Raw genomic sequence first — 26,212 nt, forward strand, 5'->3', positions numbered from 1 at the left:
TAGCGATTACAAGGAAAATCCTCGACCAACTTTTTTGTAAATTCATTAGAAAATTCTACGACATCGATACTTTATGTGTGAAAAATTTAAGAAAAATTGGCCTTTTTGAAATATGTTTTTTATCAATTTTTATGCGACCATTGCTCCATTTCTCATAAGAACACGTGTAAAATATCCCGAAACTTTAAAAGGTAATAACTTTAAAATTCCTCGATCAAATTTTTTTAAATTTGGCACAGTACTTCAGAATGGATGAAAGGACTATTGTACCAATTTTAAGCAAATTTCGCCATTTTTCAATGTTACTCCAGTTCATCCTTAAATAAATTACTAATTATGTAATATCAGTTTCCTTTTTTGTAAATTTCTCCAAAGGGCAGCGAAGTGGTTGCCACTTATCTAAATATAGCAGGTATATTATACATTGGACGTGCTTTCCTAGAAATTTTCAAAACGCTCCAAGGCCCGGTTGTATCGTGCGATCCATTGAATTTGTTATTAGAGTTGGCATTGGTACTGTCAACGCATGTCTAATTTTGAACTATCGCGGCAAACGTCACATTTAATGACAATTTTGTAAAACAGAAAATGGCGAATTAAGGATTCGAGGGATTAAGAGAAAAATGACAATGGTAATGTTTATTTTATTAAACAATGTTACAACCGATGCTGAAAGTCTTCACCATTTTGTTCTAAGCACAAACGGGCCTTCGTTTGACTCCACTGATAGCATTTTGAAACATTAATTTATATACAAATAAGTGTATTGATTCAAAAAGACCTACGGCTTCAGTTCCAGCGCCAACTGTAATAACAATTTCAATGGATCGCTCGATATAAAGCGATGTCAAGACGTTGTTAAAGTTAACATAATGTCAAGCGATCTGATTGGAGGATATTTAACATTTTATTTGAATCAGCCAATCAAATGTGCGGAGTTCCGACTTGACGCGTTGTTAGTTGACACGATGTTAACTAAGCTTTATACAACCGGGCCTTTTTATTTAAGCACGTGGCATATCTAGTGTAAGTAAGTGCGTTCAATGGTGAATAAACTATTCTTGAATATAACTTTTTTTTAAGTGTTTGTCGCAAAAATAAAAATGTACATATAATAAGACAGCAATAAAAAAATTGTTGAAAACAATTTTATTTATGAACAAACGACGAACCCGTAATTTTGCATAACAAATTCTCGAAAATACTCTAGAATTTAATTTCCAAGCGTTCTGTTGTTGTGTCGTTATCACCACGTGCGCAACTGTGACGCCATCGTTATTCATGTTCGTTGCAAAAAGGACGCACTAGTAAAATCCATACTGTGATCGTTTCTGGCGGAACGCCCCACAACGCCCTCTATCCCGTCTCGATCGATCGAAGCCTCCCAAGATCTCGCTTATTACCACACGGCCTTCTCCGATCTCCCGCATATGTCGTCTTTGTCAAGTACCTGTCTCACCTATACCCCCACCAGTCCGGTCGGACCAATCGGGCGTCGCTCACCCACAGCCCAGCGACTTGATCTTTTTAAACTCACTTCGCGTTGCGCGTCTTGAGCGAGAGCATTCCAGTCGGCTGTATCTCTAGTGTTGATGAGTTTGGTGACACCGGACTTATGCTCAGTGCCCCCTTGTCGGACAGTTTGTGCCAGTTACCCCCGTCGTATGGGGTGTGTTCGTGTGATGGATTATCCTTTGACAAAAACAAGGTAACTGACAGGATCTGTCCCGCCGGTGTTTTTATCCAAAGATAAAAATGCAACGTTTTTGCGGCAGCCGCCTCCGCACGGCCCCATCCATCCCGGTCCAGGGAGGACACTTGGGGGCGGCGCGCACGGATGGGGTTGTTGCGACAACCCGGCTGTAATAATAATCAGCGGTCTCGTTGCCATGGCAATTAGTACGTACACACAGGGGTGTTTACCGGGGGAGAATTGCACACGTTCGCGTACCTTATCTCTTATCGCCGTTTCAATTATTCACCCAACGGCCCTTCGGCTCGCCCGATCTGGATCACTCGACTACTTTTGGTGCAATTTCTCGCTAATTATTTTAATAGCTATAGCGATCGGGGTCAGTGTGGTTTTTGATTTGGAGACGTTTCGAAGCCGGAAAAAAATCGTTCGGGTTTAGTTACTGTCGCATAAACATGATTATGATGTTAGGACTGAAACTGGAGGTAAAAAGCTGTCGGTGTTAATTGCTGGTAAGGTATGTGCATGCGTCAAACATTAAAATTTAATGATGGTGATGAATCAAGACTGGAAATCTGTTTTGTACGGAGGACCGAAAGGTCGTCACCTGATGCGCTCTTTGAACCGTCGACGTAAGATCCAAAAAGATGGTTTTCAATCTTGAGGGCTTATTACTTTTCAAATTTTCAAGATTTTGTCGAGGTAAACAAAGCATCATGTAGATCTGATTTGAATCAGATCTGCACAAATTCCAAAGTTTTCCTTCATTTTGATTGGAAAGTCGTCATCTGTTCCGCTTAGTAGGCACTGTACATTTTGCAATTAAACGGATCAGATCTACATAAATTTCGGAATTGTATTCGATTTTCATTTAAAAATTTTGTTTGCTACACTTCATACAAGTACATACCTATACCTATGCACTTACAAAAATTCAATATTCAATACAAAAAAAGTTAAGAGTTCTTTGTTAATCTTCTCTCTGCGATTAGTTTTAATGATGCTGCAGATGCTGTAGCATAGATTTTCCACAGGTCTTTTGAATTATTTTGTTTTTGGTAAGTAAGGTTAGATAGTTTTTAAAAACTTTTTCAATTTACGTGTAGGAAATTTTAAAAAAATTCGACACCATGGTTTTTTCTAATTGTCAAAACTTTAAAATTTAGTAGGAATTTATTTACCTACATTAGCAAAGTGTTTAATGTAGGTAGGTAATTTTGATTCAAATTTGAAATGCTTGAAAGAAAATATTTTACAAGAAAAAATGTGTTGTCTTTTCAACTTTTCATTTAATTGGTATTTAGCCGTTACAAAACTGAGTGCAATTTTATGACGAGTGAAGATGACCCACTCTTGAAACCGAAACACGTCCCTATCCAAAACAAACAAAAATATTCAATGATACTCGTACCTTTCACAAAATGGCTATTAGTTTCGTAATTAATTTTCTAAGAATATTTTCAATGTTATTGTTTCACAAAAAAAATTTTTAATTTCAACACAGTTTTACTTTCAAGTGTACATACCTACATAATTAAAAATCACCTAATTTTCAAATTTGAAAGAACATATTTTGTCGTTTTGTTTTAGTTTTTAAAAAATATAAAAAATCAAAATCGTAGCGGAATCATTTTTTCATACTCATTTCTGACATATTCGAAAACATAAAAAATTCCTGGTTTAAAATCTTTTTTCAATAAAACCACTTAGAGCCAAGATCTACTTAATTAAATGTTTATTTAATTTTAAATATAAATAATTAGGTAAATGTACGAACTATGGGAATACAACTTTTTTTGGATTTTGTAACACTTTTATTCTAAAATTGTAAATTTTAACATGTCTAACAATTATTTGGGTATAAGAATAATTTGTTAGAAGAAAATAATAGATATTTTGTAATATTTTATAAATTGTAACTAAAGTCCATTCAAAAATAAAAAAACACCACCTGCTGCTTTAGGTTGGTAAAATTGAAAAAACCCTAGGTAGATATTTTTTCATACTATGTTGGTAACTATAAATTATGAGTTATGACATTTATTTGATTCAAAATAAAATTCAATTGCTTTGAATTCCGTTCATATTGTTTTATTAGCAGCACGTTTCATTTATTTATTGATTCTTATTATTTTTACTTAAACATGCTCAGAAAAACAAGGCATTTAATAAACACTTAACCTCAAAATTACAATCTTCACCAAATTTTACACTAAACAGCGTTTCCGATAGTAATTATCGAGGAAAATGCGACGTTGGTGGTTTTTTGATTTTTGAATGGACTTTAGGTATCTATTAGCTGCCAGCAATTTCAAGTTTTCCAATCTTATTTAACGAATAGGTTGTTCGCGTTTTCTCGAAGGACCAGATTTGCGATAACGTTTTGCGCTTTTAAAATTGGTGAAACAAAAAAAGACTTATTGAAATGATGTTTCTGGTTTTATTCTTCAGTTGCAAGTGCGATACAGAACTAACAAGGGTTTGCGTTAGGGGGGGTGGTAACCCCCACCAGTGATAGGGCTGTTAAGAAGGCCATAACGAGCAAGGGAGCAGTTTGATGCTCCCGCTGTCGTTATGACCCCTAACAGAACGTGGTACGTGCAGTGTTTTTCGTCGTGGTAAATCACTTTAAACATTATATATTAAATAATTATTCAAAGATTATTGAATGGAAAGAATTTGAAAATCATGGGAAGCGTTGTCACTTTGGCAAAGCGTTGTTACTTTGCCAACGCATAAAATTTTGAAAAAATGCGGGCGGTGAAAACGTCCGTAACAGCCCTGAGTGTTGCCAGGGTGTTATTGACATCTTAACGGTTGTCGATTGTTGAACGGTATTCATACCTTAACAACATAGAATGACGAAAATTTTTTTTATTTCATACTGTCCGGTAGATGCTCGATTGCATCATCAATTTGAGTCCGGTAGGTGAGTTATAACAGTATCAGAGCCGGAAAGTGTCACTTAGCAACACCTACCGGACTGTTTTCCTTTTATACATCAAATCTGACATTGAAAAGTGAAAAAGTCAAAAAATATTCGATCTAAAAAACAATAGCAACGGCCACAGGAAAAAAGGTGATGCTATTTTCACAATATAATGTGATTTTTTAATTTTTGAAATAAAATAATGATGCACAAGAGACTTCCAGTATGAAATAAAATACATTACGATATACATCCGGTAGTACTTGTAACAGGTACTGTTACAAGTAACCTACCGGACTTATAACGTAAATTACTATTACAGTCCTATGTCTGACGTAAAATTACCATGAATAAGTACGGTGTGATCAAGAATGTAATACTCGTAACATAAACATAATCAAAAATGTTTTTAATGTCGTCTTAAGTTAAAAAATCCGGTAACTGCTAATTACGGGACAAAAAACAGTACTTTTCAATTGTTTCATTGCCAACAGACCCAATCATTGTTGATTACGCTGTATAATATTTATGTTACAAATTTTTCTTCTCTATACCTACATGTTTACAGAATTATTCAAAATTCTGGATTGTAGTAAATAAATCTAAAATAATAAGTTAATTAGCGTATTGTCTTAATTTCAAAGTTACTTAGGAAATATGAAAATTACGAATATTTAGGGCAGAGTATGGCAAAAGTTCATTGACAATATCTTTAAAGCAGCGTACCTAATCGTAATAAAATTTGGTAGAACAATAGATAAAAGCGAACTCTTTTACATGGTTATTTTAGAATTGCTTTCAAAAAAGTATACTTCCGGTCGATGTACTTTCCGTAGAACGTTTTAAACTTTTTCTCCGCACGTTCATTTATCGAATTTATGGTGTCGAAAAATTACACCAGTTTTAAAAATTTAGAACGTTTTGCTCTCAAAAATGTTTATCAAGATAAGACAGCCTAAAATGGCACTATTCTTACACTGTTATAAAAAAAGCAATTTCCTGCCCTCAAATCCGAGTTGATGCATTTTTCACAATTGCAACACAGATGTTTACATTCTTACCAACAAAATAAAAATTTTTCATTACGCAGCTCTTTTCCATAACGGTGACGCACGCAAAATTCGTAACTTACCAACCAGAAGGCTTTTTTCACAGAATTTGTCATTTTCAGCAATTTGCAATATTTAGATAAATACATTATTATAAATACGATTATTAAATCGATTTTGCAATAAGCGTGCTTTCAATATCTAACAATAAATTAAAAAATTGAAAATGTTTAAAAATGGAGTAGGTAAATTGTAAATCAGCTCAAATACAGTCGTCAAAAATCATTATTCACTATCGATTTTCCATGCCTCACATTTTCCTACTTCTCAAAAATAAATCTTTCTTTATTTTTAAAGTTTCATTATCATATTTATGTCTCGTTTTATAAAGATACACATTAACAGTATGCAAGTATGTACTGCAGTTTTCTGCCAGAAACACCCTACCGTATGTCCCCGGATTGACTTCACAAGAGGAAACTTTTTTTTTTTTAATTTTACGCGAAAACTTCAGAGGAATAACATTTTTTGCTTCATTTGAAACCCCCATTTTTGTTATTAAAAAGTCTTCTTCAATACAGAGGAAAACTTAACATTAAAAATAAAAGAAAATCCAGAAAAAATCAAACGATAATTGAATATAAAAGTATTCTATTAACTCTCCGCCGTGTTCTCCACATAATTCAACCCTACATCGAAGTTTAAGCTTCTGAACACCCATGCATCATACATAAGTCCAACACTGGATTAAATAAATTCTTTGTTCTAAAGACAACGTTTTGTAAAAAGTAATAAGTTGTTTGTCAAGAAACGAAGCCAATTATTGTAATAAAATGTTTAACAAAAATTAATTCAAATCCAAAATAACAGAAAATGTTAATTTAAGGATGCAGTACCTATATCAATACGGAGATTTTAATAACGGAAATGGGGGTTTCAAATGAAGCAAAAAATGTTATTCCTCTGAAGTTTTCGCGTGAAATTAAAAATAAAAAATGTTTTCCTCTTGTGTACCCAATCCGGGGACATACGGTATATAAACATTTTTTTTTGTAACTGATGTACTTGCGTCACTCTCCATTAACGATTATTTCTTGAAAAATAAATTAAGTTTTTTTTAATGTACCTACAACCTTTTTTAGATCGTCATTTTTTCCTCCACTTCTCTCATCAAACTCGATCATTATTTTTAATTGGTTCTTCTGAAATGAGCGCATTTTACCTTGTTAACCTCTTATTTTTCTCTATAATGAAAACGAACCGATTTGATTGATTATTATAATTGACACTGGCTTGATAGATTGCTTTTACCGTAATGATTTCGTACGTTTCGAATTCGCATAAAATTGAAGCCATTACTTCCCACAAATATAAACAAACAAAACTTTTAACAGTGTTCACACTTTTCTTGCGTATTTCTCCCTCACTAAAAAATCATGTTTGAGTAAGTGCGAAATCGGGACCTCTTTCCCCCAGACAGGACGTACTCGGAAGCACAAACCGATGTTGCCCGTTCATTTTGCGACTTTTTGTCACGTCGTTCGCAACAATTCCAGAAAAAACGCGACATAAAAGGGGATTAACTAACCGTAACCAGACCACATCATCTTATTTTCACCACGACCAGAAAATTTTAATCAAGGTTATTGGCCTATTAAAAATCAACCGAGTGACATCACTTTCCTTCTAATTTATGAATTTTTAATGTGCACCGGCCTCTAGAAAATCACCACGATCCGATCCTGGAATTCAGCTAATTCGCACATCTAATTGTATAATTAATTGCCGAAATTGTAAATTTTTCAAGAGCAGTGAAAGTAAGCCCGACGAAAATTAAGCCTTGTTTAGTGCACATTATGTTGCGATTATTGAAACAAACGTGGTGCGTGATTCACAGTAAGAAAGAATGCACCATCATGCAAAGGCTTAGAATGCAAATGTGGGGCGGGACTGGAATCCACGGGAAAATGAAAAAAAAAATTACGCAGAGGTGCGGACAAACGAAAATGCTGCATCTAAGTTTCCCAATTTCGACCATTAAATGTGAAGAAACAGAATTGAGTCGTAAAAATGTTAAAATGTGGGAAAACTAAATCATTAGCGCTCATTCAGATAAAGGAAATCAATTGTCAGTCAACATTTCTAAGGCTAACTAAATTTTACATTTTTTCAAATTTTATTAATCCAATAATTTTTTATAAAGTTTCGATTAAAATAAGATATGCATGTGTTACATCACTGAAATCGAGTTAGCCTCGTATTTTTAAAATAAATGATGTTAGAAAATTGAAAAAAAATTCAGATGATAGAATTTAAACACTTCTAACTGCCAAATTTCACCGAGCTCTGCTAAACCGTTTTAAAAATATTTCGCTAAATCCATACATTTTAGCGACCCTGTATAAGTAGGTAGTATTAAAAAAATTATCAAAAGCAAATACTTATTTTAAATAACGGTATTTCTACATAAGTATATTGAAAAACATCTTTTGCGTGGTGTTAAACGTTTTATATCTTTCGATAAAACTTTAAACAGCTAAATAGATTATTTTTAAAGCACATCCAAATGATTTTTTACAGCTACTTAACCAAAAAGACAAACATTCCACTTCAACCGCTGGAACCCGAAAATTGTGACATCCCATACGACCCGTCCTTTAGTCCAAAATCCTTCCTTATCCGTCCACCCACCTCGACGAATTTCCCTAAAATCCGTTTAATTTTTTACTCCCGTTTGTTGTGAACGTAGGTACATCCCGGGAGCGATAAATCAAATTGGCGTTGTCGGGGTGGAGGGTGCGCGCGGGGGGCCGGTGTGTCAGCGGGTGTCTGTGTGTGATATGTAGCCATGGATACGACAGGTACAGACTCGCAGATCAATACAGGTGGCGGCGCCATCTTGGCCCGCCTGCTCTCCTGAGATCGCGGCCCGGGAGGCACACCCACCTACAGCAGGACTGCTGACCCTGCTGACGACATTATGCCGTGATTATGCGGCAACTTGCCACACGCACAGTCCTGCGGCCAACATCCAGGACTCGAAAACAACACTAGGACCGGTGTCTGCACAAGATGGCCTCGCGTACAATTTTATCGAAAGGAATTTTCTCGATGATGAACATGTTATCGGTGAACACGAGCCAGGACGGAGATTCATCATGGCAGAATTCAAGGTATTAAGTGTCGGAATGCGAATTGTGATAATGCCGTGGAGATAAGCGATGCAACTGCACTCGCTCGATTGATTCATTTCGTCGATTATGCAACAGTTGTGGCTCGAGAAGTCGACTTAAACGGACACTTTTTTCCAATTAATTGCAGAAGACAGAGCTTGTGCCAAATACCAATCAGACTGCGTTTTCTCTTAATCAAAATGCAAGACGCATCCCTTGGACCAATCAGGAATCGGTTCAAGATTTATGATGAAAACGGACTCGATAAGATTAAAATTCACGAACACCTGTGCTGATCGCGCTTCTTGTTTGCTCCTGCAGGCCCTTATCAAGGCCACCGTGCAGATATACAGAGTGCGTTCGGTGCCGTACACCTGGATCCAATATTAATCGAGAGTTGCTCCGTATTCATGTCACAATTTATCAATTACGCGTTCACCTGGTTATTTGCCTTTCCGCCCCCGCGTTCTATTATTTTTTCATGGGGGGAGTTCATCGACAGTGGCGCCTCTGTGTCACAATAAATCCACCCGCGGCCATCCAATCTACGTGATGAATGGTGCCCTTTATGCGAGATGAGCTTGTTTAGCAAGCCGTACAATGGGCCGTGTTGGTACAGATTGTTAAGGGAAACATATTGACTTCCAACCCCCTTTTATGGCGAGGGATGAAAAGAAGCATGCGAAAATGAGCATCTGATATACCCACAAACGCCACATCATCAATTCGGATTTCGACGCCTTTTCAACTTATTGGATTGGAAAGGGGACGGAGCATGGGGCGGGGTGGGCTTGGCTAGATAAAATTAAAGAAAGGACAGATTTATTCCGGGTATTAATCCAGTTTTAAAATGTTTTATCCTTAAATAGTCTACCTCTCGAAGAGTCAATTTCACGTAATTCGTTTTTTAACTTTTTTAGATTATTTTCTTACAATTATTTTTTATTTACAAATACTTATACATATATCGTTCTTAGCATAATCATTACACTTAACACTTTTCTCTTTATTTATTACCGTTTCTTTTCTGTTTGCTACTGCCTCTCTCATTTCCTCTTTTTTCTTTTTTTTTTATTCTGCTAATTAATTTTCAGTGATCTTGTTGCTCTCGTTAGAAACAAATCCAATTAAGGTAAGCTCCAATTGCTGCCGCCGCCGAGTCGCCTCTTGACCCAGACCGCGTCCTGCCAATTTTTGACCCCACTTCGTAAACGATTGGCACCGCGAACGGTACAGCTCGCCGTTAGGAAATTCCCCGAAGTTGAAATGTTTGATCTTTGCTGATAACGTATCGGTTGGCAACACACTCGAAATTACCGAAAGAGCAACACAAACAAAAATAACGACTCTTAGTTCCGCTCCGTGGAGATGAAACATTCTGGGGAGATTTCATTAGAGGCTGGACTCGGTCACGCCGTGTTGCAGACACTGTCTTTCATAATTCGAGTTATGACGGAAGCTCGAAAATATCATTACGAAACCGCGCCGGATAGGATCGGGGGCGGCAGCACCGTACGCAACGGTGACTTCCTGGTGGAGGCTAATGACGCAAAGCAGAGGCTCGCTTTCGTTTGGTGCAAATTGGGTGAAAAAGTGCCGGTGGCAAGACGGTAAGAGCGTTGGGCAAGAGTGTCGCAAGGTTTGGGTGTTGCCCACCAAGTCGGCCCGAACTGAAATTTTGAGAAGTATTTGTACTGACAAAGGTTCGTTGTGGTCGTAATTTAAAATCCTATAATGAACAACTTTAATGAAGATAAAGAAAGATACAAAAAATAGTCAACAAGGAAAAGGAATTAAAATTTTGATGGCATATAATAACGGCAAGGAAAAACATAAAGGGACATACAGTTAAATAAATAATGATAATAATATAACCTATAAAAATGTCAAACATTTCTATCAATCAAGCTTAGAAGTCTAAAATGCCACGTGCAATAAAATTGTTTGTCAGATTAATTCAGGTATTTATTCAGGCACGTCACACATTGACCATGTTACAGAGTACCAAGTTATGTGTTTTTGTTTGACATAACAGACATTTTTAGTTTTCTGAATCATAATTGACAATTTGTTAATTCTTATTTTTATTATTTATTATTTTATTATTACCTACTACAGAAATATTTGCAACAGAAACAATGAAGCAGAAGGGAAGAAAAAACTGTGGAAATTTAGTAAATGAAAGCTGGAAACATTTAATAATAAGAATGGAAAAGAAATCTGAAAGAAAAATTATACGCAAAGAGAGCATTTTGTTTTGTTTATGAGTTAAATAGGAATGATAGCAGAGGCTAGGTCTCTTTGGAAGCTGAACTTATAGTCCTACATACAATGACCCGTTACTTTACAGGGTTGGTGACCACAGATGAATAAGTAGTACTGTACTGTTGTCTGAAAAAGTAAGAAAGAGGATAATAGGATTAGGAGTGGTAGAATGACACAGAAGAGATGAAGGGATACAAATACTTCTAGTACTACTACTTTAAATAAAAGAATGATAAAAAAACAAGACAAGAAAGTGAGTAAGTAATAAACAAATTAAAATTATTGAGTAGTATCTACAATTTAGCAACAAATACATATAATAAATCATAGATCAGAAATGATGCACAGAATATACTGTAAAACAAATTAATATTAAAACTGGACATTGGATATGTTAAAGGAAACAGTGCAGTAAGAGATACGAATATTATATGGAAAGGAATACAATATGATCAACAACAAAAAAAAAGGGATAATGGGCGGCTATGGAAAACGAAACATCTGAAGACATGCAACCGTCCCAGTAGCAACGATGAAATGAGGTTTTGTCGAACCTTCAACAGATAAAGTTGTGCATGGCAGACCAATCACCATTTTCTTCGTTCCAATTTCAAAAATAGGTTTCTGTCATAAATATGTATTTTGGATTTTCGACTATAAATCATTGTTTAAATAAAATTTACGTAAATGACAAAATTGACAGGTGAGAGTTTAATTTCCGCCGCACGATTGCAAAAATGTTATTTTCCATAGCTACTCTTTATTTCTTTTTTGTTTATCATATTGTATAAAAAAAAAAAACAAAATAAACATATTAATTTAGAAACAGGAACAGAGAAAAATGAGAGTTCTTAAAAAGAAGAAAATGAAACAAGACAGAGGTTAGCGAAAAACAGATTAATAAAATTAATCTATAAGGATAAAATAAAGATGGTATTGAAGATGAATAATAAGGAATGAATGAAAAAAAAAATATTTAAAAAAATTCTAATAAATGAAAAAATACAAAGAATATTGTTTGAAAAAGAAAGGAAAGAAGATAAAGAATATCTGAAAAATGTGGAATAGAGCTGTAGATAAAGAAAAAAAGCAGTAGGAAAAAATCAATAATACATATGTATTTCAAACTTTTTTGGAAAAAAATAAACAGTGAATTTTTCGGTTTATACGAGTAGATAGGAATGGAATTCTTAAACAGTAATCAAAAGTAACATATTCTATAGATGAAGAAGCAAAGGGAAAAAAATTTAAATTGAAAATAACGAATAGAAATTAAAAATTATCAAAAAAGAAATGTCAGAAAAAGCGTTGAAGAATTCTTAAGAGTGAAGGGTTAAAAAGACAAATAAAACTAAGCAAAAGTTGAAAAATACTGAGGAGAGGAAGAAATAGTATGATGAATTAGTCACAAGAAGAGAAAGAAAAAGGGAATAATAATAATAGTAATAGTTGGGCGCGGTCAGTGTTAGGAAAGGTGAACGGTGAACGTCTTTTTTAATAATAGTAATGTTTATTTCTCATAACAAAACTAACATCAAACAGTAACCACAAAATAAAAGAAAAGCCCCCAAACAAAAATTTTACATTTTAATTGCAGAAGAACGATTTACGATTTTTCTTTCATTAATTGTTAATACACACCTATCTATTAATTTTTGTAATTTTTAAATTATATTTTAATTATGTACAATTACCTTTTATATTTTAAAAATTTATATACAGGGTGTAACAAAAATATGTGCATTAATTTTAACTAGTAATAGTACTCATCAATTAAAACAACTTTTCTAAATATTTTTTTTTCGAAAACAAATTCTGAATGGTTTTAAAAATTAATTGAAAATTGCAAACACTTTGCTTACGAGCGTATCAAACGATTTTAATCTAACTAGCTACAAAGAAATATAACAAGATGGTAACAAAAAACAAACCAATGTGAGAACTTTTTATTCATCAAATGCAATACGAAGGGAATAAAAATATTCAGTTTTTGCGATTCATGTTTAAGAAAATGTTCAGATTTATAAAATTGCATTTAACGTGAACGTCACGTCAAAATAAAAGGTGGACAAATGGCAAGTCAATTTTGCAAATTCCAAGAAATTTTATTTAGAAAAGTTATTGCAATTGATGAGTACTATTACCAGTTAAAATAAATGCATTTAATTTTTTTACACCCTGTAGGTATGTATTTTTAAAAAATAAACAAAATTCTTTTAAATGATAATAAAAATAGTAGGTAGCTAATTACAATTCGTTTCTAGGTTGATGTTAAAAAAGTTAATGTTATTTGAATTATACTATAAATGTCAATAAAACCTAAATACCAGAAACACTTATCATTTAATGGATTCTGTATCAGTTTCCAAATTGAGCAATTTCGTAAGAGTGCTCGTGAGATGTCTAAATAGTTTATAATGAAATTTTTCTTGCGAAAATTCATAAAAATCCAAATTTTGCTTTTCATTTTAATTCACGACCTAAATCGTCCCAACAAATTAATAATTATGTAAATTCCTAATTAGCTAATTGCCTCAAACCCGAAAATTGCCCAATTACGAGGCAAACGTGATCGAACCGCCATTAAATTTTCTGTATACCTATTCAAACCGACTATCTAGACCCGTCAAACCGTTCCTGCGGAAAAACATCCAACCTCTGACTGGCTCCTGAAATATTCAAGTCTCACATTCATAATGCACGGTCCAATTTTCCGCGTCAACTCCTCCATCGATAATTGATCACCTAACCCACTTATCTGCACTCGAAAACCGTTCCTGATAAGATCTTAGAGCAAACACTCGACGCCGATCTGATGCAATTTATAAGTTTCCGCGTGGACTCACATTGTCCATCGGATTCTGACACATATGCTCAGCAGGAGAAACATCGGATTTCATATAATTACATAAACGCGAGCCTCTGAATTATTGTTATGAGAGAGAGAGACGTGCCATGCACGCTTTCTTAATTTCGAGATGAAACGATTCCGCTAGACCGGAACGCTAGAAAACTGTTAATTGATAGCGTCTTTTCAACGGATGATTTGCGCCCTCTACCGAAGATCTGTGCGGTCGCGCGATACCCCACGGCGGAGCTTTCAAGGGTCAGGGTGTCAGATCGGGTCGACGCGGTGGAGACCAAGCGAGGACTTGCAACATTTTTGCCTAATAAGCGGATATGTTTCGGCTAACAAGACATTTTCACTTAATTTATAATAAATGAGAGAGAGGAGACTGATGTGTGTTATTAGCAACGTTTTGAAATTAACGCGATCAGGAAGTGGCTTGCGAAAGCAAGGAGAAGTGCGCGGATGCCGCCCCCAGAGCAGCAGACAGATATTTCTTGGCACTTGAGAGTCCAAGATGACTCAATTGCACCATAAGTGTACGAATATGTAACAGAAAAGACTTATAGTTGGCAAATAATATCGTTGGTCATACGGTCAAAAAAGTAAATGTAAACTTTTTTTTTATTGTAGTCATTAATCAACTACTAAGTAGGTAGTATATTCTAACTTAAAAAAGAAATTCCAAAAATGTTCTATCTAATTTTATCACATTTTGGCAAATACGCTTTTCATTTGTCTCATCAAGTTAGTCCTCTTTAATTTTTTGCGATTTCTGACATGCTTTTTTTATATAGAGGTTTATTTTATTTTGAAAAAAAATATATATGTTTTCTTCTTTATTTATTTCTTATTTTTTCATAGTTTCTTTCTTGTTTTAGATTTTTCATTATTATTTCAGATATTTTCTTATTTTCATGTTTACATATTTTGAAACTACAATATTTTGTTTTCACGTTTTAACAATTTTCAGTTTTTTCTCTTCTGTAGCAACATAGCAATACTGTTTTACCCTAAACATTTTTTATCTTGTCCTCCTGTTTGCTCTTCTTACTTACCTCTCAATCTACTTTTCCTATTTTTTCTTTCAACTTCTCTCAATTTTCTCTTTCTAGAAGTACATACATATTTTCATTTTTAACTAACGAAAGATTTTGAAAATAAGCGTGATCTCATTTACATTTTACCAAGCCTATATCTAAAATTTCTCAATTAGGTATTTGTTTTGTTTTGAGGATGTCCTACGTTGACCCGCTAATTTTTCTGTGCTATGCAGATCATAAAATGCTAAGATAAGATACCGCTCGTAAAAAATCGACACCAATAAATATTTTACCGGAAATGACATCTTCCTCATTTCGGAAAAAAAAGGATATAATGACCTAGTGCAAATCGAAAAATTGTCGAATTATGTTAGTTCCACCTCATTCCTCGTTCTTTTGACTTGAGCTCGTCTCTCGCATTGTTCTTGAAGGAGAATGGTGTCACTATCGACGAAACAAGACACTCCAACTCCACAAACAAGTTGCTCCATCTTGCCGCATCTGTACCCTTATCTAATCGAATTTTTACATTCATCCGCCAACCTCCGCGAACAAAATCCGATCGATCTTGATAAGCGTCGGCAAATAATCTCATTTTTGCAGTGGAGTTCTCGCAATACGCGATCTGAAGAGGATAACCGCCTTATCGGCGCATTTATCTTAAAATAAATTGTTGCAATCTAAATTTTTGCAAACCCCCGTCTCCAGATAACGAACAAGGAAGTGAACGCTGTTTTGTCAACTTTCGGGGGCGGCAACTGTCCCCCGACCGCCACCTTCACGCGAATCCGCATCGTCATCGTTGTACGACAAGGCGAACACACATCGCCACTTATGTTACATCTCGTCGTATCAATCGACGATAATGCGGATCCAGTTGCACGAAGCACCTTGATCACGTCGGCCATGAAACAACGTACGATCGATATTGTGTGCACCGGCGAGATTCGGTTGGATCATTCGAGGGTCCAGAGCACGCGCCGGTAGCAGGTGTTGCCGCAGGCGAAAGGGCAGGTGGAACGAACATATGCTCTATCTGATATTCAAATGTTTCGGTTATTTTTGTTCGAAATGTAAACGAAGATAACTAGAGCTAGAAACTGGGATAATTATGCTGAGCAATCGCGCTAATTGGCGCAATTTGCCGCTTTTCATTTATTACGTTGCGTCACAACGGTGTGTTTTTTCTTCTCGTTTGTGGTTGTCGCCTCGTCCTTATTTGTGTGTCTGTTGCAGAAGGTGAATCCGAAATGCAAGGGGTCGTTTTCATGCCGCAGAATCCACAGCAGGGGTCGCCGCCGCCAAATAACCCTCTAGGTGAGTTATCAGTTGTGTGTTTGTTGTTGTTTATCAGCGACGTTTTGCAATCTGTGTTTTTATTTTCACGAGAAAAATCCACGATCTAATCTGTCGGTGATTAATCAATTGGCGCAACCGCTTAATCCCCTCGAAAAATCTGACAATTATAAATTGTGGCACGCTTTTGCACAATGAACCAGGAGAACAAATTAAACAATATTGTTTATGTATTTAATTTTTTCAGTTCAATTTTAGGTTTTTATTTTCTCTTTTAGATATACTCGTATTATTTATAACTATCTTATTAATCTAAATTTTTATTAATCTAAAACTTTCCTTGTTTTTTCTTCTGACTATGTTCCCATCGCACTTTACATTATTTAATTTTTTCTTTCTGTGTCTACATGTTTGCCATATAACCTACTAACGTTCTTTTACCTTTTATACTTTATAAAAGTTATTTATTTCGTCTGACATTACCTAGTCAGAAATAAAAACAGAAACCAGAAAGTATACTAAGAGTCCTAGAGTAATCAATAAAAAATTGTAAAAGAAAGATATAATTGGTGACAGAATCTTCATACACAGTAGAAAGCCGAACTATACCTATCAGAAAAAAATAAGAGGACGTGGAACCAACTGGAGACGTAAAAAGGAGAAAAGTTTTAGTATGTACTAAAAATAGTCATAGCGAGAAAAATAACAAAACAAATCGAAAACGATCATTACTATGTAATATGTGAACGAGACCAGAAAAAGAAATATTTTTAATAATAATTTATTTTTTAACATTTTTTTAATAATATCGTTTTCTTTCTGTTTTTAATTATTTTTACATCACTGTTTTTATTTCTAATTTTTCATTACATATTATGTATTCTAAAACTCTAAAAACCGTTACATTTTTAATGTTTAATTTTATTTCTATCGTTTTCACTCTCTTATTATTATTACTTATACATCATCATTATTAACTACTCACTTCTATCTTTTTCTCAGATGTTTTAAATTTATTTCCGTATTGAGTATTATCTATTATGTGATTTCACAAAAATCTAGCCTTATCACTACAAAGCAATAATTTCATTTAAAACTTCCTATGTATTTGTTTTCCTGTTATGCCTAAGTATATGTAATGAGTTTAAAACATTTTTATTTTTCTTAATTTTTTCACTCTTACCACCTTCAAACAAGTTTGAGACATAAAATATGCAAAGCATAAAGTGCTTGCTCAACAATTAGCCAAAAAACGAAAGACAAAAATAAATGAGAAAAAATTTTGCAACGCATGCATAACGATAACTCAAGAGTGTTTCAAGGTTGTTGTTGTTAACGACAACTTCTACAACTCTCTGGTTTTAAAAAGAAGAAAAAAACGCAAAAAGCAGATAAGAGCGTCGTGTACTGTCACACTAAGAATCCATTTTGATAAGTGTTACATCAGTCTTGGATTAATTTGCTGTAAATGCACCAATCACACTTTTTTAACATGTAAATGTAAATTCTTGGTGGCAATTACATTGCGCAAGCAAACCAAGAGATAATAATAATTAATACTCCAACTGTGCTAGTTTTTCGGAGCAGATGAAAAATTTCGATGGAATTTCCAAAATTTTCAAGAACCGAGCGAACCACGAACTACGCAGAAGAGGATCGTTTGATAAATATTTATCTTTGTCCGTTTTGATAAGTTTTTGAGTCATTTTCCGTAAACATAATCGAAAATTTTACCTGTGGATCAAAGAACCACGATATTGACGTTTAGGGTGGTGGAAACTTTGACCCGGAATCTAGGTCAACACCACAGGTGATTAATCAACAATTTCCTATTTGATTATTGGATGAAATATTTCGATCAACAAAACAGCGTCGGATCGAATTAATCTACGATTTCTAATTAGATACGGACGGGTACGGTTTTAGATAGTTTGTTTGAGAAGCTGTGTCACAACCGATTCGGAGAAAAATCAACTGATAAGTGCACACAGATGTCACTAACAATTATCTATATAAACAAGCGACTGTCGCGACCTGAGAAGAATCAAAGGGGAGTGCAGTGTTTGGACCCCTCAGGTTGGCATCGGTCAAGCGCCCTCTATGTTTATTCTTCTGGACCCGATTTGAGCTCACGTCAAGATCGCGTCGACTTCTCACATGAAAAAACACGATAATTTGTTTTTATCTTGGTTAAAAGGTTAACAATCCGTCGGGATTTGGACGGAAACGAAACCTGTGTGCGGTTTTTTCGTCGGAATATCTCATTGTGGTCCATAATCACTTGTCTTTCCGCTCTCTCAGTTTCCTCCAAGAACAAAAACATCACGGCCAAGCGCACTCTGATTTTTATCGCTTCGTTCCCACCCGAAAGCAAACAACGAAAACAATTTCATTAGAGATGTGCATGTGTATGTGTGAGATTTTCCAATGACACGTCGATGGTTTTCCATCGCGTTGCGTAAGACGTACTCCTTTGAACAATAAACGACGCGATTTGGGTCAAGTAAATGGTGTTCGACGAATGTCACTGACAAAGACTTTTTATCACGTGGTGATCTCATTGCAGGTACACAAACTAAACGAGAGCGCGAGATGTGTATTTTCAATTATTGACTTTGGTTAATCAGTTCCTGATTCAAAACGGGCGAGGCATTACACGGCCGCTGAACCTAAGATTCGAATCTCGCGCCGATTTTCACACGATCGGAGCAAAAGAGGGCGCCATCGAGTAGTTGCCACAAGGTTGGTAGAACTGACTAATTTGTATAATAGGTTGCCTCGTTGCCATTTAAAGCAATAGTCTGAATTTTTTCCCCCCGCAAAAGTTACTCGTGACGTCACAGTGTACTAAACTTTTACAACAGAGTCTGTCGATCATGCATTAGGTGTTCCATCGCTAGAATAAAGCCCAAAAAGCCACCCAATAAACCCCACGGAGCTTATAAACCTTGGGTTCTATTCGAACACCCAAAATTTCTGGGTTGATTTTACGTCACGAGTTACTTTCCCCCCCGCCCCGCAATTTTCAACGAGGCAACCTATTATACAAATTAGTCAGTTCTACCAACCTTGAGTTGCCACTCATGCCGCAGGTCGACAGGAGTTCAAAAAAGGCGATCCGGTATACCGTGCCTTCAAATAAATTCGGAATTAGAGTTGGCTGTGATTTATACATTTTGTCTATTAACGGTTGGTATATAGACGATCACAATCGTGTGCCGTGGTGTCCAAGGTCACTGCTTTGCTGTTATCAAAAATTACAAGTTACCAACTTCATAATAAAATCACAGCCAACTCTAATTCCGAATTTATTTAAAGGCACGTTTTTTTTTTCAAAATTCTATACTTAAAACCTTATTTAAATATTGATCAGGAATATCATAACAGAATAATCAACAGTATGCGTGGAAACACTTCTTCAGTGACTGCAGCGAATACATCATTTTCATCGAAATATACTTTTATTGTTATTTGAACTGTCATAAATTCTCATTTTCTCCTTTGTAAACTACCTCCTAACTGCTCTAAAGCAAAAAATAGCAGATAACCAACCGTTGCCCTAGACAACACATATTAAAGTGACATTTCTTGAAAAATTTGTCAAAACTGTCAAAAGCAAATGCGAAATCATTTTTAAAAGATTTGGAAGTTTTAGGGACGTCGTTTCAAACAATAAAATTTTGTATGCAACTCGTTTCTGTGCAAATTGGATTTTTCTAATTGCCCTCGAGGCCTTAAAATCCTCGCTACGCTCGTATTTCAATCTGGCCTCTCGGGCAATTAGAAAAACCAATTGTCCTTTTAATAATTGTGTTTTTAATACATAATTTTGTTCGAATTACAAGAAATTTTCTCACCGAATATTCCCTCGAGCATTGATAAATAACTCATAATTTTATCACAACTTCGCAAGTATGTACTTTAGGTAACACCCCTCGGTGTAACGTGCTGTGGAAACTGTAATAAAATTATTTTGTAATTATTAATGCCCTTGGGATATTATAGCTGATAATCGCTCTGTTAAAGAATATGTAATATGAGGGGAATCCCGCAAGAAATTTAAAGATATTCTTGAGAAATTGTCAATGGACAATTGATGACTACAACGGTGGCACACGGAAAACAAGCCCCACCGCAAACACTTCCGGGATATCCGGAACAATCTAAAATAAACTGTAATTAATGAAGGAAATTCGCGAGTCTGTTTTTCGTCGAAAAACGCTGGACATGCTGCGGTTACGGTTTAGCAAAATCCTCCGACTCGTATTCCGCTTAACTCCGCTATTAATAACTTCTTTGTGAAAGATTCAGTCTAACTTGACTCTTCTTGCAGTTACCGACATTACCATGGAGGTAGAGTCCGATCCAGCGCAGTCAAGTAAAGAGCCGTCGACCAACCAGAGCAGCCATAGCGATTCGGGCATCTTCTCCACAACCAACACCTCCGCCATGGAGACCTGCGACACCGACAACCGCAGCGATTGCAGCTCCCCCGAACGCAAGTACGTCTGTCCAATCTGCGAAACGATGTTGACCTCCCAGCACGAATTCACTCTTCACATCCGATCTCACAACAACGAATCCGAAGTGCAAGACGACAAAGGCTTCACTTGTCGCATTTGCTTCAAGGTGTTGAGCTCCAGTTCGAGTTTGGATCGACACGTTTTGGTCCACAGTGGGGAGAGACCTTTTCATTGTCGCTACTGTGGAGATACTTTCACCACCAATGGAAACATGCACAGACACATGAGGACCCACACCCACAAGAATGACAATTACGAGTCTGACGCCAGTTCGGATAGCAACGTCAGCGGAAGCTCCAAGAGCACGGAGTTTAATAATAATAAAGTGGAGTCGAAGAAGAGGAAGTTGGAGGTGACGGATCAGATGAATAAAAGGGTGGAAAACTCTAGTGATAATGAAGGACTACAATTCTACAAGTGTCCAGTGTGCGACAGAACTGATTTTGACTCGATGGTCGCTCTGGAGGCTCATCTGGAAGACAATCATCCGGACTATCCAGCCAAGTGTGGACAGTGCAACCAGCTCTTCCAGAACAACAAGTTGTTGAGTGTCCACCGTAACACCGTCCACAACAACACCAAGAAACACACAGTTTCAGGATTCAAAGACTTGACCTTCGTCGACTTCTCCAGCCAGAAGTTCCCCCACATCGCCCGCTACGAGTGCGAGAAGAACCTCCACACATCCTCAGACGGGTTGAGCTTCCAATGCAAGACCTGTCTCCGAGCCTTCCCTTGCACCAACTCTCTAGAAATTCACGAAAAAGACTGCGCCTTCAACTCCTACCCCAACGGCTTGGACCTCTCTAAAACAACTCAAATCTCCGAAAAGGACATCCGAAGAAACGAGTTCTTCTCGCGACTCAACCTCCAAGATAATTCTCCCGAGAAGTTCATCCCCCCGCCTCAAATCAGCGACACTTCGACTAAATTAAGACAGCAACTCCTCGCTAAAGTGATGACGAACGACTCCAGTAAAGATCTAGCCGACATCCAGTCGATCATCTCGATGACCACGAACGGGAGTCTTCTGCAGCAACTCCAAGCCAAGAGCGACTTGGCGCTCAAGAACAACTTAGAGTCGTCTCAGGAGATCAACCGCTCCGAACAGGAAGAAGAATCTCAAGATTTATTTGCGGTAGAGTTCCGCAAAATGAAATTAAGAGGGGAGTTTCCGTGTCGACTTTGTACTGCAGTTTTCCCAAATTTGAGGGCGCTCAAAGGGCACAATCGCGCCCATCTCAACGGTAACAACAATGGGATGTACAGGTGCAACATGTGTCCGCACTCGTCGATCGACAAGGCGGCGTTGATTAGACACATGAGAACCCATAATGGAGACAGACCCTACGAGTGCTCACTTTGCAACTATGCCTTCACCACCAAAGCCAATTGCGAGAGACACTTGAGGAACAGACATGCCAAAACTACAAGAGAAGAGGTGAAGAAAGCAATAATCTACCATCCGTCGGAGGACCCAACTAACGAAGATCTCAACAAGTTGACTTCGAGAGAAGACGTAAGAAAAGTAAACAACGAATTGAGTCCCGAGAAATTGTGCTCTACACCGAAGCTCTCAGAGTTGAGGAGTATCATACCGGAGATAGTTAAACCGGAAATGACTCCACTGATTCCGAATTTGTTGAAAGAAACTCTCAATGTACCTTTGTCCAAAGAACCCCCAAAGCTATTCTCGAATATTACTGATATTATTCGCAACGAGAATTTGAAATCTCTAAAGGACCACAGGATCCATCAGAACGGTCAGCTCTCTTCGTATCTACCCCCACCTTATAATTTTTCTCCCAAATCATCCAATGTCTCCACTCCACACTGTCCCTCTTCGAAAATCCACGTTAAAAACTTGGAGGAATTAAAAGAGTCAAGTTTCGAACAGTCGGACCAAGAAGGTGAGGAGCAAGACGATGAACCCATGAATCTAGTTTTGGACTTGAGCAAAAAAAAATACACGGATGAAAAAAAGCAAAAAAGTGAGACACTTCCTGAAGATCTTTCAAATAAGAATCCTCCAAATGCGCTACTGATGAGGGAACTCTTCGCCCAACAACTGTTGAAGAGTCCTCCGAAGCTTGACACTGCAGCTTGGTACGCTAGTCTGTATCGGAATACATTTTCGGGGTTCACTGGTTGGCCTGGATTACCACTCAATCCTCTTCTTTTCCCATCTCTGCAAACTCCTCTTCTGCCGCAAGACTCGCCGGATATGAAGGAGCGGCTGCAGAGATACCAACTTTGCGGGGGCTCCATGATCGCTGACAATTTTGCCGAAAGATTAAAAAACTTCCAAAACCCCGCCAATTCCGTTTTCAGTAACTTCAAAGTCGGTGAGGTCAAGTCTGAAAATGATGTGAAGAAAGAGGAGTTGAAGCCGTTGAGTTTGAACGTGGAGTCGAGCTTTGGAGACAACTTCAAATTACAAAGTCCCATCCAGCAGCAACAAGTCAAGCCAGATTTGAATCAATCTCCCAACTCCGTGAAAATGGTGATCAAAAATGGAGTTCTGATGCCGAAGCAGAAGCAGAGACGGTACAGAACTGAGCGTCCCTTCACCTGCGAGCACTGCTCGGCTCGGTTTACTCTTCGGTCCAACATGGAGAGACACATCAAGCAGCAACACCCCCAGTTCTGGTCGCAGCGCCAAAGAGGCCATCTCACCAATCCAGGGCGGAAGAGCCAAGCGAAGACGAGCTACTGTGATCTCAGTATACCAAACTACGAATTACCAAAGAGTCAAGACTTCGACGATACCAAAGAACACGATAAGTTGAAATTTGCGATCCTGGCGCAACATCTTAGAGTCAACCAAGAGATAAAGAAGGACGAAGACGACGACTGTGCTCTTGTTATCGACGAGAACGCTGAGAAAAGCGAGGCGAAGACTGAAGACAACCAAAGAAGATTCGAGATAGGATACGAGAGGAGCAGGATTTTGGAGGAGAAGTTGAGGGAGCTGCATGCCAAGCAGTCTAAACCGGAGAAGACCAAGAATGAAGAGAATCAAGATTTAGTCCCGGTTTCAAGACTCTTGGATAACGCGTCCCAGCAGCAGTTTAAGGAGTATTTCAAGCGTGAAGGAGAAGAACCGGAAACTGGTGGCGCCAGTGAAGAGGATGAAGAAGGTCTAGTGGCCAGCGGAAGCACAAGTGAAGGGAACATCTCAGGAACAGACGAAAACAAGTGAGTTATTTTTTGGTCAGTACTCTGCACCTGTTAATTTGCTTTTTTAGGTCGGAATCAGAAACTGCAGCTCCCGTGAAGAAGAAGTCAGCGTACTCCATGGCCCCCAACAGAGTCAGCTGTCCCTTCTGCAGCCGAAAATTCCCCTGGAGCTCGTCTCTGCGCCGTCACATCTTGACCCACACGGGACAGAAGCCCTTCAAGTGCAGCCACTGTCCCCTTCTGTTCACCACGAAGTCTAACTGCGACCGTCACTTGCTCAGGAAACATGGCAACAACGCCACTACCATCACCAATGACGCCGTCAATAACAATACCAACTACTTGATGCGCAACGTCCCCGAGAGACCTTTCAAGTGTTCCAACTGCCCCAGCAGTACTTTTTCCACCTACTCCAACCTGAAGAAGCACATCAGCTGCAAACACTCCACCAACGCGCAAGGCGATGACATCAAAGCGCAGGGCTACGAAGCCGGCAGCTCCGAAGACGAAAAACTCCCCTCCAACGATCACAAGAGCGACTGGGAGGGCCCCGCCAAATCAATCCCCGACGTTCAGAGCGTGGTTCAGAATTCCGATCTCCCCTTCAAGTGTCATCTCTGCGATGGTTCTTTCGCCGAGCGCCAAGAAGCGCTCGACCACATCAAAGACAAGCACTTCGCCGAGTACGACTTGTTGATGTCAAAGAATGCGCTTGACAACAGCGCCACGACTCCCGAAGACGGCGTCCACCACGAAGACGAGGAGAACGACATGAGGGGCAAGTTCCCCGATTACTCTAACAGGAAGGTGATCTGTGCTTTCTGCATGCGCAGATTCTGGTCAGCTGAAGATTTGAGGAGACACATGCGAACTCACACCGGCGAGAGGCCCTTCAGCTGCGATATCTGCAGGAGGAGATTCACGCTGAAGCACAGCATGTTGCGTCACCGGAAGAAGCACAACGTCAATTTTGACAGCGAAGTGGTCAACAGCGACGAGGACAACAACCCTAACTTTGAGAAATTTCCAAAGAGCGAGAATAATAACGTGCAGAGGGAGCGGACGGAGGAATCGGACGGGAACGAGGGGAGCGACTTGATCAGCAATCTGCTGGGAATTAGAGACAGAGCCTTCTTCGACAAAGTTCTGACGGCATCTGCAGACGACGCTGCCAAGCTACTAGGGGTGAAGAACGGGGTAAGAGAATAATTTAGAGAGAAGATGATATAATATATATTTATTTATTCGTTTGAGTTCTAAGTTTTGTAAATTTTGTACCTTTTTGTAATATAAGTTAGAGTGTAAGCACTGGATTTGTAAATTTTCCAACACTGCGTCTAGTCAGGTTATCCCAACGAATACTAAGCAAAGGCTTAAATGTAAAAATAATGAATGAGTATAGACTAGTTATTTGTATAAAACTTAATTTCGTTAAGTATAAATTAATATTTAATATATTTTTGTACATAACAAATATGATACGGTCTAGAATACCAAATAATAATTTAAAGTGTAATTTCCGGACGACTTTGTCGAGTTGCCCGGAAAGTCTTTAGTTTTGGGTTTTGAGACTTGGCCTTAAGGGGTCAAGACAACTCGCTAAGCTCCCGCAGAGCGACTTAGCGTCGTGTCACGACCCCTGAACGATAATTGTGTCTTAACATTGCCTTTAGTATTAATATCACTGTAAAGTAAGCAATATATTTGTATCGAAAATTATATATACACCTACGTATACACGACTGCTTAGTGCCTGCAGCGAGACTTCAGTACTAAGCGGGTTTTTGAGGCTTGTTGTATTCGCGCTGAGTATTTTGTATAGATTTAGAATGACACGTTTTTTATTTCCTGTTGCACTTATTGATTAGTATTGTATTATTCACATTCACGCTGTGTCTTAAAAGTATTTACGGCTTAGGTATGATCTCCGACGCGAGATTCTACTCACATTTTTAGCAATTTGAAAGCAATGAGAGTGAATTGAATTAGTGTTAAAGAGTTAACGCTTTAAATTTACTACTGGTTACGTCTTACTGTAATTTCGTTCTGGTTTTCCATCAATTTTAGGTATGCCATATTCCTGTAGAGTATAATGTTGTATTTAAGTTAGTGTAAAATGACATTATATTATACCTACTACATTTGTTTGAATACTTCTTTATTTGAATAAACGATAATGCTCATAAACAGCGCTCTTCTCTCGACCTTGCATA

At 37.5% G+C, this 26,212-nt stretch overlaps 1 protein-coding gene across 1 annotated transcript; it reads left to right on the top strand.

Annotated features, from left to right (window-relative positions):
* Nucleotides 1-1,526: 1,526 nt before the first annotated feature.
* peb (pebbled) lies at nucleotides 1,527-26,186 on the top strand. Its single transcript, XM_069037422.1, has 4 exons — nucleotides 1,527-1,708; nucleotides 16,237-16,317; nucleotides 20,630-24,017; nucleotides 24,068-26,186. Exons 2-4 carry the CDS (start codon nucleotides 16,251-16,253, stop codon nucleotides 25,206-25,208), a joined length of 4,596 nt encoding a protein of 1,531 aa, XP_068893523.1. The 5' UTR covers nucleotides 1,527-1,708; nucleotides 16,237-16,250; the 3' UTR covers nucleotides 25,209-26,186.
* Nucleotides 26,187-26,212: the final 26 nt, after the last annotated feature.

Source organism: Tenebrio molitor, chromosome 2 (assembly GCF_963966145.1).
Source record: "Tenebrio molitor chromosome 2, icTenMoli1.1, whole genome shotgun sequence".
NCBI lineage: Eukaryota > Metazoa > Arthropoda > Insecta > Coleoptera > Tenebrionidae > Tenebrio > Tenebrio molitor.